Consider the following 15,541-nt stretch of genomic DNA (forward strand, 5'->3'; position numbering starts at 1 on the left):
GCTGATTCTCTGTTCTCATGAGACCAAGTTCAAAGACAAATACTGTCCTCATTGCTTTTGCTCTGAGAGCTAATCTGTCTCCAGAGCTCCAACCTCCTCAGCACCTGTTGCCAACTCTGAGTGAAAATGTTCTTCAGATGAGACCAGCAGTTGGCGCAATGGCTATGTCACTGGACTCCCATGTGGTCAACCATGATTCCAGTCCCAGACCCGTACCCAGTGGGTCAATCTCATGCCGGGCATGCATGCCCAAGATCCAAAGAGGAGAATGGAGGAGAAGGGATTGTGGCGTGGCTATCCCTCCTGGGGAGTGATTTCTCACTCTCTCTCCTCTCTCTCTCTCTCTTTCTTTGTCTTTCTGGCAAGCACGTGTGCCCTGTGCCTTATAGCAAAAAAAAAAAAAAAAAAAAAAAAAAAAAAAAAAAAACCCCCCCAAAAAAAAAAAAAACAGATAGGCTAGCAGGTGGCATGGCAGTTAAGGCACTGGTGTCCCTCATGGCTGACTGCAGTTTGAGTCCCAGACCTGGCAATTCGAAACTCACACTGGGCACATGTGTGTGCATGCCCAAAATCCTGAGAGGAGAAGGGATTGCCACATGGCCATCCCCCAGAGGTGATGTCTCACTTTCTCTCTGTTTTTCTCTGGCAAGTGCACATGCCAGAAACTAAACAAAATTAAAATAGCAAAACAAAAATGGCAAAAACAAAAATTAAACATGTCCTTCAGTCTAAGGATTGAGAAACCTGTCTTATCTAGATCCATTGGCTTTTCATAGTATTGGCAACAATTGATATCTCTAGAAAATTTCTACTCCGAAATGCTCAAGAACAGATTATGGGATTGAAATAATGTGGCACACGTACTCTGTGGAATACTACTCAGCCATAAAAAAATTAGACCTTATATTTATTACAAAGCAGATGATTAATGCTAGGTGAATCTGCTTCTCTTTACCATACAACACAACATTATGATTTCAAACTTTTTAAAAATTTTGCTGGAGGATGCATGCATTCATGAGAGAGAGAAAAACAGAGACACAAATTCTAGGCATGGTGGCAAACGGCAAGGAAATATTGGTTCAAGAAAGAAAAGAAAAGATGTCAAGATTTCAACTCTGAAGGAAAAGCTTGTTCATATAGTTTTTTTTTTTTAAAGCTGAAGTTTTTATTTTTTTTTTTTTGGAGAGGTTTTCGCTATAGGGTGCGTGCGCTTGCCAGACAGAGACAGAGAGACAGAAAGCGAGAAATCACCCCCCAGGGAGGATGGTCACGCCGCAATCCCTTCTCCTCCATTCTCCTCTCAGGATCTTGGACATGCATGCACACGCGCCCGGCGTGAGTTTTAAGCCACCGGGTCTGGGACGTGAACCGTGGTCGACTACATGGGAGTCCAGTGACATAGCCATTACGCTAACTGCTGGTTCCCAAGTTTTAAATTTTCATGTTTTATTTTTTCATGTTTTTCCACAACTTTTTAAAATCTATGTACATTTAATTACTGTACATCTTTACAGCACACAAAATTGTTTTTTGCAGCATTAATACAGTGTATATTAACCCAGATAATTGTTCATTTTTGCATGTGTTACATGTTTTTTGTCTGAATCCCTCTCTCCCACCCCCTATTACCCACACCCTTTAATACAGTCTCTAGTACCTTCACTTGCCTTCCTTGCTGTTATATCTTCCAGTCTCCTCGTTTCTGCACTACAGTGCAGACATTCAGTATACCGTAAGTGGGGACATACAATGCCTCTCCTTCATAGTCTGGCTTGTTTCACTTAGCGTGAAATATTCTACATCTATGTTTATTGTAGCATTATTCACAATCTCAACCAAATGTTCAAGAGAATATGAGCTAATTGAAAAAAATGTGGGACAAAAGGAAAAAGTAAATGAAAAGAAAGAATGAAGGAAGAAAGAAAAAAGGAAAGGAAATGGAAAGAAAGGAAAAAAGGAGAAAGAACAAAAGAGAAAGAAAGAAAAAGAAAGAAAGAAAGAAAGAGAGAGAGAGAAAGAGAGAAAGAGAAAAAGAAATAGAAAGAGAAAAAGAAAGAAAAAAGGAAAAGAAGGAAGGAAGGAAGGAAGGAAGGAAGGAAGGAAGGAAGGAAGGAAGGAAGGAAGGAAGGAAGGAAGGAAGGAAGGAAGGAAGGAAGGAAGGAAGGAAGGAAGGAAGGAAGGAAGGAAGGAAGGAAGGAAGGAAGGAAGGAAGGAAGGAAGGAAGGAAGGAAGGAAGGAAGGAAGGAAGGAAGGAAGGAAGGAAGGAAGGAAGGAAGGAAGGAAGGAAGGAAGGAAGGAAGGAAGGAAGGAAGGAAGGAAGGAAGGAAGGAAAGAAAGAAAGAAAGAAAGAGAGAGAGAAAGAGAGAAAGAGAAAAAGAAATAGAAAGAGAAAAAGAAAGAAAAAAGGAAAAGAAGGAAGGAAGGAAGGAAGGAAGGAAGGAAGGAAGGAAGGAAGGAAGGAAGGAAGGAAGGAAGGAAGGAAGGAAGGAAGGAAGGAAGGAAGGAAGGAAGGAAGGAAGGAAGGAAGGAAGGAAGGAAGGAAGGAAGGAAGGAAGGAAGGAAGGAAGGAAGGAAGGAAGGAAGGAAGGAAGGAAGGAAGGAAGGGAGAGAGAGAAAGAAAGAAAGAAAAGAAAGAGAGAAAGGAAAGAAAGAGAGGAAGGAGGAGGAAAAAGTGTGATATATACATTATGAAATACCGCTCAGGCATAAAAATAAAAAAGAGAGAGACCCTGACATTTGACACAAAGTAGATGACTATGGAAGTTTCATCTGTTTTCCAATATGATTTTTAATTTGACTTTTTATTATGGTACAGTTGCTGATTGACTTGCATTTTTAATAAGTAATACAGAAAAAAATATATGTCCTTTATTAAACTACCCCAAATCATAGTTAATATCTTGCAAAACCACAGCACAATATCCCAACCACCATAGTGACAGTGATAAGTGTCAAAATACAGATGTTCCATCAACACAAGGATCCCCAGTTCTGCTCTTTTCTAGCCACATCCACCTCCCTCCTAACCTAGTCCTTGACATTCACCAACTACCAATCCATTCACCATTCATGCATCTCAACCTAAGAGATGAACTGAGGAAAAGGATGTGAAAAAAAAGTGTTAATTTTGGCCAAAGATGAGAATGACCTCCTGAGTGTCCTAATATCCAAGTTACCTTGAATATATGTCGTGAAGTCTTATAGGTGTCAGGGTTATTATTACGGCATGCCAAAAGAATTTTCCCATTATGAATACATAACATGTTGGTTCAGTAAAAGATATTACCATACACATTATCATCGATAGATAATTTTCCAATTTCGTGCCCCTTAAATGTTTTGCTTCTTTCTTTTCCCCCTCGATTTCCTGCCTCTCAACCTCCCCCACTTCCCAGTCTCCTCCTACACCATCTCTAATATCCCTAGTTTCTCTCCACGACTGTATATTTTCCAATCTTTCAGTTTCTGCCATAGAGTGCCAACGTTTGGCATATATTGAGTGGGATATACAATGCCTCTCTTTCATATTGTGACTTGCTTTGTTCACTTTATCATTCTTTCCCTCTTTTTTTTTTTTGGAGAGGTCTTTGCTATAAGGCGCCTGTGCTCGCCAGAAAGACAGTGAGAGACAGAGAGACAGAAAGTGAGAAATGACACCACCCCCCACCCCCGGGAGGAGTGGCCACACCGCAATCCCTTCTCCTCCATTCCCCTCTCAGGAACATGCGCGCGGCGTGAGTTTTAAGCCACCATGTTCAGGACATGAACCATGGTCGACTACGTTGAGTCCAGCAACATAGCCATTACGCTAACTGCTGGTCCCCAGCAAAAGATTTTTTTAATGGATTTCTTGCTTTCAAGAATCAGGTGAATCCAGTTTTCACAACTTCCTCATGAACTCCCTGCCTTCCAGAGAACTAAACTCCCAGCATCTTCTCTCCTTTGAGCTAAAATTCTCCAAAGTCTAAGACTAAAGAATCTATCTTGACTGGGTCCCTAGGGCTTTAAACACTGAGTTGTATTGGGTGTGTAGTTCCTGATAGTCCCAGACACTTGCTATTCCCTCTTCTAAGGGGAAATTGCTTCTCTCACATAAAACCATGGGCACTACATGTCTTGGCTGCATGACACTTTTGCCGAAACAACAAGAAATTGTAGGGGCCAGCAGGTGACATGATGGTTAAGGCTGGATTTCCATATGACTGACCATGGATCGAATCCCGAACCTGATGACTTGCTTTCTCAATTTCTTTCTTTCTCTCTCTTTTTCTTTCTCTGTCTCTCTCTCAGCACATGTACCCTATAGCAAATTTAAAAATTAAAAAATAATCATAATACTAAATACAATTAAATAAATAATTATTTTTTAAAAAGAAACATATACATATATATGTTTATGTCTTAACTCTGTACAAGAGCTGTTATAATATAGCTCCTCATCGTAGAGTGTTTGTTAATTAGAAGAGACAGAAGACCTCGGCATACACGGGAGGAACCACTCCTGTTGCTGCAGTGTTGCTGGAAACTAAGTGTGCTCACGAGGAACCTGGGATTATCCCCAGGAGCCACCTCAGACCTGGGAGAAACTGTTCTCTCTCCTGCAGTGCACTGAGAGCCATATGTCCTCATTAGGGACAGTGCTCCTGTCTCAGGGCACTGCCACAAGCCGAGCATGCTCACTAGAGACCTTGAGCTGTTTCTGCAGACCTCTGCTCTCACAAGGGAATCTACTTTTACCTCTGCAGTGCTGGGGGACCTGGGCGTGTTTTCTAAAGACCTTGAGCTGTGGTTATCTGCCTCAGCCTGTATGAGAGAAACTGCTCTCCCTCCACAGTGTCTCTGGGATCTGGGTACTCCCACTGGAGAGCCTGTCTCTGCAGACCACTGGATATAAGACAGAGACCACTTCCCTCATTACTATTGAATGGAGTTGGATGAGAGGGGATTATTCTGAGCTCTGCAAATCTCCTCAGTCCGTAGAGATCTGTGAGTCTCTCCGTTATGTCTTCAAGACTTATCCATAACGTTGTGTTGGTATAGCACTTTTCTAACTGACCAATTTATGGTTAGTTTACTCCATTTCTATATTGAAAATAATCTTTCAGTTGATAGAAAAATGAGCTTATCAAATGTGAAGTGCATAGAATTTAATCCCATTTTTTTAGAGAGGATTTTGTTACAGGGCGCGTGCACTCACCAGAAGAGAGAGACAAAGAGACAGAAAGTGAGAAAAATCCCCCCAGGGGGGATGGCCATGGTGCAATCACTTCTCCACTCTCTTCTTGGGATCTTAGGCACACACGCACACGCACACGCACCCGGCATGAGTCCAAGCCACTGGGTCCGAGACTCAAACTACAGTTGGCTACATGGGAGTCCAATGACATAGCCATTACACCAACTGCTGGTCCCAATCCCACTGTTCTTCTACCCATACATGACCCTTTGTTTTCTTTCCAGTTAGAAGAAATATCTTCCATTCTGTGTATGCGACTCAGCTACTATGCCAAGACCTCACCCTAAGTCATGCACCGTAAGGACGTGTAACTCATTTACTGGAATAAAATTGTATATAATAAACTTCACATAATGAAATGTAAAATGTGCACATTGACATTTGGAAAAGTGCTAGTCTAGAATAAGTTCTCTCAGTTCTGAAATATTGACCTAGGGGCCAGGGTAATTATTTGTGTTGACTGCGACCCTGTGCACTGTGAGTGGTTACCAGCATCCCTTCAGCTACAAAATACCACCAAAAACAAAGACAGCTCTGGTTGGAAATCATTGACCCAGAGTTTGAGAACTGAGAGCATCCTACGAACATCAAACCCACCCGAGCCCCATTTCTGCAGTGAAGAATAGCATTCATAATAATAATGTAGTGCCAGGACCAGCAGTTAGCGTAATGGCTATGTCACTGAACTCCCATGTAGTCAACAGCGGTTCGAGTCCCAGACCTGGTGGCTTAAACTCACGCCAGGCACACGTGCATGTGTGCCCAAGATCCCAAGAGGAGAATGGAGGAGAAGGGATTGCAGCATGGCCATCCCCCCTGGGGGGGTGATTTCTCGCTTTCTGTCTCTCTGTGTTTCTGGCGAGCGCATGCACCCTGTAGCAAAAACCTCTCCAAAAAGAAAATAAATTGTAATATAATGCCTCATTGAATGGGCTTTTCTAAAAATTAAATCAGATGGACCAGCAAGTGGTATGGTGATTAAGGCTGTAGATTGCACATGACCAACTCCAATTTCAAGTCTTGGACCTGGAGTCTTGAAAAAAATACATGCCAGGTACATGTGCCTACTTACTCAAAATCTTGAAAATGTAAGAGAAGGAAAGGGATTATGGCATGGCCATTCCCCTTGGAGAGGGTGATTTCTCACTTTCCCTCTCTCTGTCTCTTTCTTGCAAAAAAATTTTTAAAAATCAGATCACTGCCAGGTGCTGAGCCCAGGCAATGGTGGATAAAATGCTCTAATCCATCACTTTTAATTAACAAACATTTTGTAATGAGGAACTAAAGGGCAAATCTTAATTTGTGACGTAAGTATAGAATTTCTAATTCATTTGGCAAAAGAATCATGAAGCCAAGTTTAGTAGCTATCTTTTTTGTTTGTTTGTTTTAAAGTTTTTACCATAGGGCATGTGCACTTCCAAGTGAGAGACAGAGAGAGGGAAAGTAAGAAATCACCCCCCACAGGGAATGACCACATCACAATCCTTTCTCTTCCATTCTCCTCCTAGGATTTTGGGCACACATGTACACATGCCTGACACGATTTTCAAGCCACCGTCTTTGGGACTCAAACCTGGTCAGCCATGTGGGAGTTCAGCATCTTAACTACCAAGTCACCTGCTGGCCCCAGTCCCCATGGTTTTGCATCAGATAACCTTCCTTTTCTTGAAGCATAGAACAGCAATTTTCTGGAGATATCAGGAGTTGCACACCCACCATCACTCAATGGTTTGAAAATTCTTTTTTTTTTTTGAGCGGTTTTTGCTAAAGGGCGCATGCGCTCGCCAGACAGACAGAGAGAGACAGAGAGACAGAAAGCAGGAAATCATCCCCCAGGGGGGATGGCCACGCCGCAATCCCTTCTCCTCCATTCTCCTCTCAGGATCTTGGGCACGCACGCACACGCGCCCGGCATGAGTTTAAGCCACCGGGTCCGGGACTCGAACCATGGTCGACTACGTGGGAGTCCAGCGACATAGCCATTACGCTAACTGCTGGTCCCCAATGGTTTGAAAATTCTAGGGACCTAGCTAGAAGTTCTTTAGTCTTAGACTTTGGAGAAAGTGTAAACTCAGAGGAAGGGGAAATTACGGGCAGGTTAGACCTCTTAAAGGCAGGAGAGTTCCTAGAGAAGGAGTAATATAAACTGGTTTATAACATGATCTCTCAGGAACAATTAGTAGGAAATATTTCTTTCTGTCCAGATCAGTGACCCACAGGGAAATCTGGTACTGAGTGCTTAGAATAACAAGAGGGAGACATACCTAATAAGAGCTGTAAATATCTCCTATGCTGCTGTCCCACAGGGTGTGAGACCTTGGGCTAGATGGGACCTTGTTGTTTTGGAGTTTAAGCCCACATAAGTGAGCAACATTGGAGTTATACCTGCTGACTTTTGCTGTCTTTTCTGGGAACAGAGCCTTGGTCTCAGTCTTTAACCATTCAGGGAAGAATTTGCACTTCCGCAAGAAGACCTTCCTCACAGAGACTCAATCCAGGTGAGACTGCAAACTAGGTAGACCCCATAGGAGAAAGTCAAAGCAAATGAAACTAGAGAAGGTGTACCATGGTCACCTGAATGCCGGCCCAACCTATCCAGGGAAGAGGTCCTTTGCTTTCCTGGGTATGTATTTATTCATGATGGGGAAAGGAAAAGAGAACATTGATTCCAATCAGGCAGGACTGACAATGAGGTGATGATAATAGAAAACCAAATAGTGGGGAGAGCAGGAGGCAGATTGAGCGTCCTGCAAAAGAAGAGCATATGTCCAAGGATCTTTGCCATTAAGAGGAGTGCATAAGTAGGGAATTAGCTGTGGATGCAAATGCAGTGACCTGAGGCATTCAGATTACTTTTTAAACTTGAGACATATCTGAATATGATTCTGTATTAATGAGAAATATTCAGAATAACGATTTCATTGTTCATATTACCTTGGAATAGTCATTTATGACAAGCACATTGCAAAGCATGTTCTTTCATTCTGGGTATTCCCATGAAAAAAAAAAATAACATTTAATAGGTGAAAAAGGGTGGGCTTACGAGTCTCAGTTTGAATTATTTCCTTACCTGGGAGGCTGTTGGTGGGCTAATTTGCCATTTACTTTCTCTACTGCAAATTGGTCAGATCCTTGCTTTGTCTACTGGGGTCAGAATGGTTCTTTTAAATAATTATCGACACATGGTAATTGTCCATATGTACGGGGTATAGTATGAGTTTTCAGAACAGGACTACAATATATTGTAATCAAATCAGGGTGTTTACCATATCCGTCATGTCACACACTCATCATTTCTCTGCATTGGATAATTTCAAAATTCCTCTGTTTTAGCTAATCTGAGATTTACAATAAATTATTGTTAACATTATGTTACTGGAGTATAGAACATTAGCACTTGTTCCTCTTTTCTTTCTGCAATTTTTGCATTCATTAATCAACACCTCTCTATCCTCCCCCCCTTCTGCATGATATCAGCGTATTTTTATTCCTGCATTTGAGTGCATTCTTTCAAACATGGTATTGGGTTTTTATTTTTCATAGTCTGGGTATTGGCCATTTAGTTTTTTATATATGGAGACATTAACAAAATGTAAGAGGTATATAGTATACATAACTGTCTTGCACTTTCAGCCGTAACAAGGAGGCCACCTCGTTTTCCAATACCCTCTGATACCATCACCATCTCTCACTGTCCCCCTTGCCCATTGACTTCACACTGGCCCCTTGATGGTCTTGAGCTTCAAAATCAGCACCTCCCTTTGCTCCAGCTATTCCCTGTGCCAGGAACTCCTGGCCTCCACTCTCTCTCCCATTGAAGTCATTGTTCAAATGTCAACATCTATTCCTGTCTTACCTGGTCCCCTGTACAAAATAGGGACTGGATTCATTCAACCTTGTACTTGCCTTTATTTTCTTTGTAATATCTTTCACCACCTGCATGTTTTAGTCTATCTTTATTGAGAGTTTTACTGAGGTAAAATTGGTGCATGTAGGACTGCACATCAATGTGTATGTTTGATGAGTTTGTGCATAAGTAAATATACATAATATCCTCACCACAGTTAAGGTGATAGGCATGTATTTCCTTATCTAGCAGTATTCTTTCTCTGTCATTGGGATGTGCGAATTTTGTTTTTCAACATCCTAAAGTCATTGCCTGGATAATGTCTAGAACACAATCAGCACTCTCTATATATTCCCTAAATGTAAGAAATGGTTTATCATTAAACTGTGGGGTTCATAATACCTTGAGAAAAAGGCTCAGAGTAGGACAGGAATTCCTAATCAGTAGTGCTTCTAGAAACACCAAGAAGAAACCAGATCCATAAGTGAGATGTAGAAATTAATTTTCTTTAATGGAAAATATAAACTGTAGCATGATAGCTATATACCAATAACATCTGTCGCTTGAAAAGTACTCATCTTTTTTTTTTTCTCCTTGCTGGTAGTCACGAACAACACATGGAGCCCTGGAATGACACAAGAATTTCAGAATTCCTTCTTCTGGGGCTTTCAGAGGAGCCAGAATTGCAGCCCCTCTTATTTGGGCTTTTCCTCTCTATGTATCTGATTGCTGTGTGTGGAAACCTGCTCATCATCCTGGCCACCATCTCAGACTCCCACCTGCACACCCCCATGTACTTCTTCCTCTCCAACCTGTCCTTTGTAGACATTGGTCTCACCTCCACCACCGTCCCAAAGATGCTGGTGAACATCCAGACACAGAGCAAGGCCATCACCTATGCAGGCTGCATCACCCAGATGTTCTTTTTCATACTCTTTATAGTGTTGGATGACTTTCTCCTGACCGTCATGGCCTATGACCGGTATGTGGCCATCTGTCACCCCCTGCATTACACAGTCATCATGAATCCCCAGTTTTGTATATTGTTGGTTTTAATCTCCTGGATCATGACTTTCCTGAATTCCTTGTTACAAAGCTCCATGACATTACGGCTCTCCTTCTGTTCACACGTGGAAATACCCCAGTTTTTCTGTGATCTCAGTCAGATGGTTCCACTTGCCTGTTCTGAATCACATATAATAAGTAAAAAATATGATACGTTATTTTTGTCTCTAAACCAGGCAATAATTACTTATTGAATAACTGTTATCCTCTCAGGTATATATTAAGTTATATGACAGAAGTATTCCAATACTTTCATTGTTGTTGTTATAGGGAGTGTGTATTGACTGGAGAGAGACGAATGATCTATAATTGTACAGCTCAAACTTCAGAGTAAAGAGTCCGACATTGTGGATGATGTCTGACTGTGAGAGTACTACTCAATCAGGTTGTGAAAGAACTACTTTTCCTTCTCTATTCATTTCCAGGAGATTTTCATTTCTTCTTTTTTCATTTCTCTATACAATTTAAGCAACTTGCTTTATTAAAAATCTTTGGTCTCTGATAGCCAACGGATTTTTCTTGTCATTTTTCTAAAGTTATCCTCAAACTTGCTCAGAACTATTTGTAAATATACATTTATCTATGGCAGAGGTCCCCAATCTCTGGGACATGGAACAATACCAGTCTGTGGTCTATAAGGAACTGGACCACCTAGCAGGAAGTGAACAGTGGAGAAGTAAGTGAAGTTTCATCTGTATTTACAGCTGCTCCCCCTTGCTCACATTGCTGCTTGAGTTTTGCCTCCTGTCAGATCAGCTATAGCATTAGACTCTCATAAGAGCAGGAACCCTGCGGTGAACTGCACATATGAGGGATCCAGGTCACATGGTCCTTATGAGAATCTAATGCTGATGATCTGAGGTGGAGCTGAGGTGGTGATACTAGTACTGGGGAGCAGCTGCAAATGCTGCATTCTGGTGACTTGAATAATTATTTCATTATGCATTACAATGTAATAATAATTGAAAAAAAAGTACACAACAAATGTGATGCATTTGACTCATCCTGACGCCATCCACCCTACTGGGTTCATTGAAAAATTGTCTTACATGAAAGACAGTTCTTGGTGCCAAAAAGGTTGGAGACCACTGGATCACTGTCTTATTAGACAACATGGATTTCCAAGGAATGACTTTTTTCAATTACATAGTATTAACATACCAAGTAGTGTTTCTTTTCATTACTAAAGAAATGAGTTGTACTGCTCTTATGGAATACAGTTATCAATTAAGACCATTTATGAAATTTGTAGGAGAGGGAAATCCAAGACAATGATTTTTTCACTTTTTGCCATTTTCCCATCACATATTAGTATATTAACTGCTCTATTTTATTATGTATACTTTTGTACGCCAGTGTGTTTTATCACTGATCAATGGATTTTTAAAAATAAATGTTTATTTAATTTTATTTCTTCTTCTTTTTAATGTTATTATTTGCTATAAGGCACATGCACTCATCAGAGAAAGACAGAGAGAGGGAAATTGAATAAGCAAGCCACCAGGTCCAGGACTCAAACTGTGATTGGCAATGAGGGAATCCAGCATCTTAGCTATCATGATACCTGCTGGTCCCTAGCATTTAGTCTCATCTTTAGGACTGTGTGTCTGTTTTAGTTCAAGATCCACAGTTGCAAACATATTCACTGTCAGAACCAACCAACTCAGGTCTACTACACCATTTTCCTATGTATGTATTACTGTACACATAAAATGTTTTAAATAATAATATTATATAAATGGTGAATAGATTTGTGTTTGCTAAAGATCAAGAACTGGGCAGGAAAGAGGTGGGTGTGATATAAACGACAGAGCTAGAAATCTTTGTGTTGATAGATTTGTTCAGCATTTTGACTGTATCAGTATTCATATCCTGGTTCTGATATTGTGTTTTGGTTTTGTAAGATGTTACCAGTGAGGAAACTGAGTAAAGTACTGGTCCTTACGAGACTCTAATGCTGATTATCTGAGGTGGAGTTGAGGTGATGATACTAGCACTGGGAAGCAGCTACAAATGCTGCATTCTGGTGACTTGTATAATTATTTCATTATACATTACAATGAATCTCTCTGTATGATTTATTATAAATGCATGTTACTCTATAATTGTCCCAAAATAAAAAGCTAATCAAAAATTTAAAATAAAATAAGTTTTAAAGTACATATATGAGCTTATTCTTCATAGCTGAAATTTTGGCATCATTGCCTTTTTTACTTGAACTCACATTTCCTGTCTATTTTCCCATAATTTTATGCTGTCATAATGTATCTTTTATTTAGCATCACACTACATACTTTCCTGAAGTAAAAACTAGTAAATAAAAAAGATGTTCTTAGTGAGATTATGATATAAGTAAATTTTTAAAAAGATGTTCTTATTCTTATAAAGTGATATGTCTTTATGACATTTTAGATGACAAGTCTTCTCTAGGTATACAACAGCAGGTGTTAAAGCTTGTTTTTCAGATTGATATAAAAAAGTTAAATAATGAAATAAACAGGAAGATATTTAAACAACATAAAACACATCGATTAAAATTTTTTGCTATGTAAAGTAAATGTGGAAAAAATGTAAAAATAAATAAATGAAAGAAAAAGAAAAAAAGACATGAATATTTTTACAGGAAACTTATGGCCCTGAACCAGATGACTAGGACAGAAATTCAATCTCTTTTTTTTTTCTTTTGATTGATTTATTTATTTTTACATTTTTTCCACATTTACTTTACATATCAAAAAATTTTAGCTCATACTCCATAGTTCTTGACAGTTTATAAACAACTTTCAAAATTTTGAAATACTGAATTTTAAAGATAATGTCCAAAATATTTATTATAGTTTTGTATAATTTTGTGACTCTATAACAATAGAAACAGTATGGTTTTAAATATTTGGGGGGAAATATTTACATGTCAATTATTCAAATCGCTGAAAAGCAAATGCCCAGCACACTAGTCACACATAAACCTTCTCAGTTCAGCCCTGCCTACCAAGTATTCTGTGATGTACCATCTGCTAAGATCAATCTCTTTTTCTTCCTTCAGAGCCTTTTTTTTTTTTTTTTTTGAGAGGTTTTTGCTATAGGGAGCGTGTGCTCGCCAGAAAGACAGAGAGAGACAGAGAGACAGAAAGCGAGAAATCACCTCCCAGGGGAGATGGCCACACCACAATCCCTTCTCCTCCATTCTCCTTTCGTGATCTTGGGCACACATGCACACTTGCCTGGCGTGAATTTAAGCCACCAGGTCTGGGACTGTAACCGCTGTCAACTACATCGTAGTTCAGCGACATAGCCATTACACTAACTGCTGGTCCCTCAAAGTCTTTCCTAAGATAATCCTCTGGTGCTATTGATCTTTTGCTGTCTCTACTGATTATAATGCTGAGCTAGAAAAGTCCAGGTTATTTTATGTTACAAATTCTTTCATGTCTTTTTCTTGTGAGTCACCTTTTGATCACGAATTTCAGAGAATCTTGAAGACAAGAGAAACATATATTGAATGATATTGCTATTTGTTCATTCACTGTCCCTTCAGCAGTTAGGACAAAATGTAAAAGAGGGAGGAGGTAATACATTGTAAGCACTTCAAGGAGTTATCCTTACAACCAGCACAGGAAGTATTCAAGAAGAAACAGGAAGATATTTAAAGGAACAACATAAAACACATCGATTAATCCTTTAATTATATTACTTTAATGGTATTTGTTGCCAACTGTAACATATAAAAGTATACATTTCAGATAGATACTGGAAACAAGGACATACACATACACGAAAATCTGTATGTTCAGATTGGTCTCTATTCTAAATTACAATAATGACATTAGTTGCCCAAAATAATGTGTGTTTTTTCTGTTTTTCTAGTTGTTTTTATTTCTTGTTGTTGTTCTCTTTTTCTACAACAGAATAAAACCCCCAAAAAGTTATTTTAGTAATATTTTACATAAATAGCTCATAATTATGTACATCATATGAGAATACATTATTTTTTAGAGTTGCATATACAGAGGGTCAGTAGGTGACATAGTACTTGAGGCACTGGACGCCCACATAGACAATTACAATTTGAGTCCTGAAACTTTCTTACTTTCTCACTTTCTCTCTCTCTCTATCTCTCTCTCTCCCCAAATAAAGTGATAATAATAATCATGAAATTAAATAAAAATAATTCTTTAACAAATAGAAAACATTTTTAAAAGAGTTAAATGTCATTCTATGTCATAATGGTACCTTTAAAGTATTTCAGATACAAGACTAGTAATGACATTGGGGAAGTAGAAAGATATTAAAGAAAAAAATGGCTGGATATGAGAGAGTGTAGAAAGCTAAATACACTGTCACTCCAATTGTATAGAAATGTTCTTTCAGAATCTGATCAGAGAATCACAACTGTTGGCTCCAAGACTTTAAACCCTGCAATCATGGGCATTGTTTCAGCCCCAGGTCAATGATTTTTTTTTTCACAATTTCTGTCCAAAGACTATTTTCAAAGCCCTCTTTATGTCTTTATTCCTCAGACTGTAGATGAAGGGGTTCAGCATGGGGGTGACCACAGTGTACATCACTGAGGCTGCTGCACTTGAGTGTGAGCTGTGGGCAGCACCAGCACTAAGGTACACTCCTAAGAGTGTACAATAAAATAAAGAGACAACTGAGAGGTGGGAGGCACAGGTGGAAAATACCTTGTGTTTTCCCTGAGCTGATGAGATTGCACGAATGGAGGAGACTATCTTACAGTAAGAGTAAAGGATCCCAGCAAGGGAACCACCACCCAGCAGCACAGCTGCAAAATAAGTCACCATGTCATTAAGAAATGTGTCAGAACAAGCAAGGTGGATCACCTGATTAAGTTCACAGAAAAAGTGGGGAATTTCCACATGTGTACAGAAGGACAGCCGCAATGCTGTTAAGCACTGTAACAAGGAATACATGACACTTATGATCCAGGATGCTAGAACCAGCTTTCCACATACCCAAGGATTCATGATGACCATGTAGTGCAGGGGGTGACAGATGGCCACATACCGGTCATAGGCCATCACAGAGAGGAGGAAGTTATCCAATGCTGCAAAAACGATGTGAAAGAACATCTGGGTGATGCAGCCTGCATAGGTGATGACCTTGCTCTGTGTCTGGATGTTCACCAGCATCTTTGGGACGGTGGTGGAGGTGAAACTGATGTCAGCAAAGGACAGGTTGGAGAGGAAGAAGTACATGGGAGTGTGCAGGTGGGAGTCTGAGATGGTGGCCAGGATGATGAGCAGGTTTCCACACACAGTAATCAGGTACATGGAGAAGAAAATTCCAAATATGAAAAGCTGTAGATTTGGTTCTTCTGAAAGTCCCAGAAGAAGAAATTCTGAAATTTGTGTATCATTTCCTGGTTCCAT

At 39.8% G+C, this 15,541-nt stretch overlaps 1 protein-coding gene across 1 annotated transcript; it reads right to left on the reverse strand.

Annotated features, from left to right (window-relative positions):
- Positions 1 to 14,611: 14,611 nt before the first annotated feature.
- LOC106733393 (olfactory receptor 7A5) lies at positions 14,612 to 15,541 on the reverse strand. Its single transcript, XM_014582562.1, has one exon. It carries the CDS (start codon positions 15,539 to 15,541, stop codon positions 14,612 to 14,614), a length of 930 nt encoding a protein of 309 aa, XP_014438048.1.

This window comes from Tupaia chinensis, unplaced genomic scaffold (assembly GCF_000334495.1).
Source record: "Tupaia chinensis unplaced genomic scaffold, TupChi_1.0 Scaffold143650_1, whole genome shotgun sequence".
NCBI classification, from domain to species: Eukaryota; Metazoa; Chordata; class Mammalia; order Scandentia; family Tupaiidae; genus Tupaia; species Tupaia belangeri.

What these genes read in the sequence shown, in the direction of transcription:
- LOC106733393 (XM_014582562.1), bottom strand. Translation starts at nt 15,541, where the DNA reads ATGGAACCAGGAAATGATACACAAATTTCAGAATTTCTTCTTCTGGGA.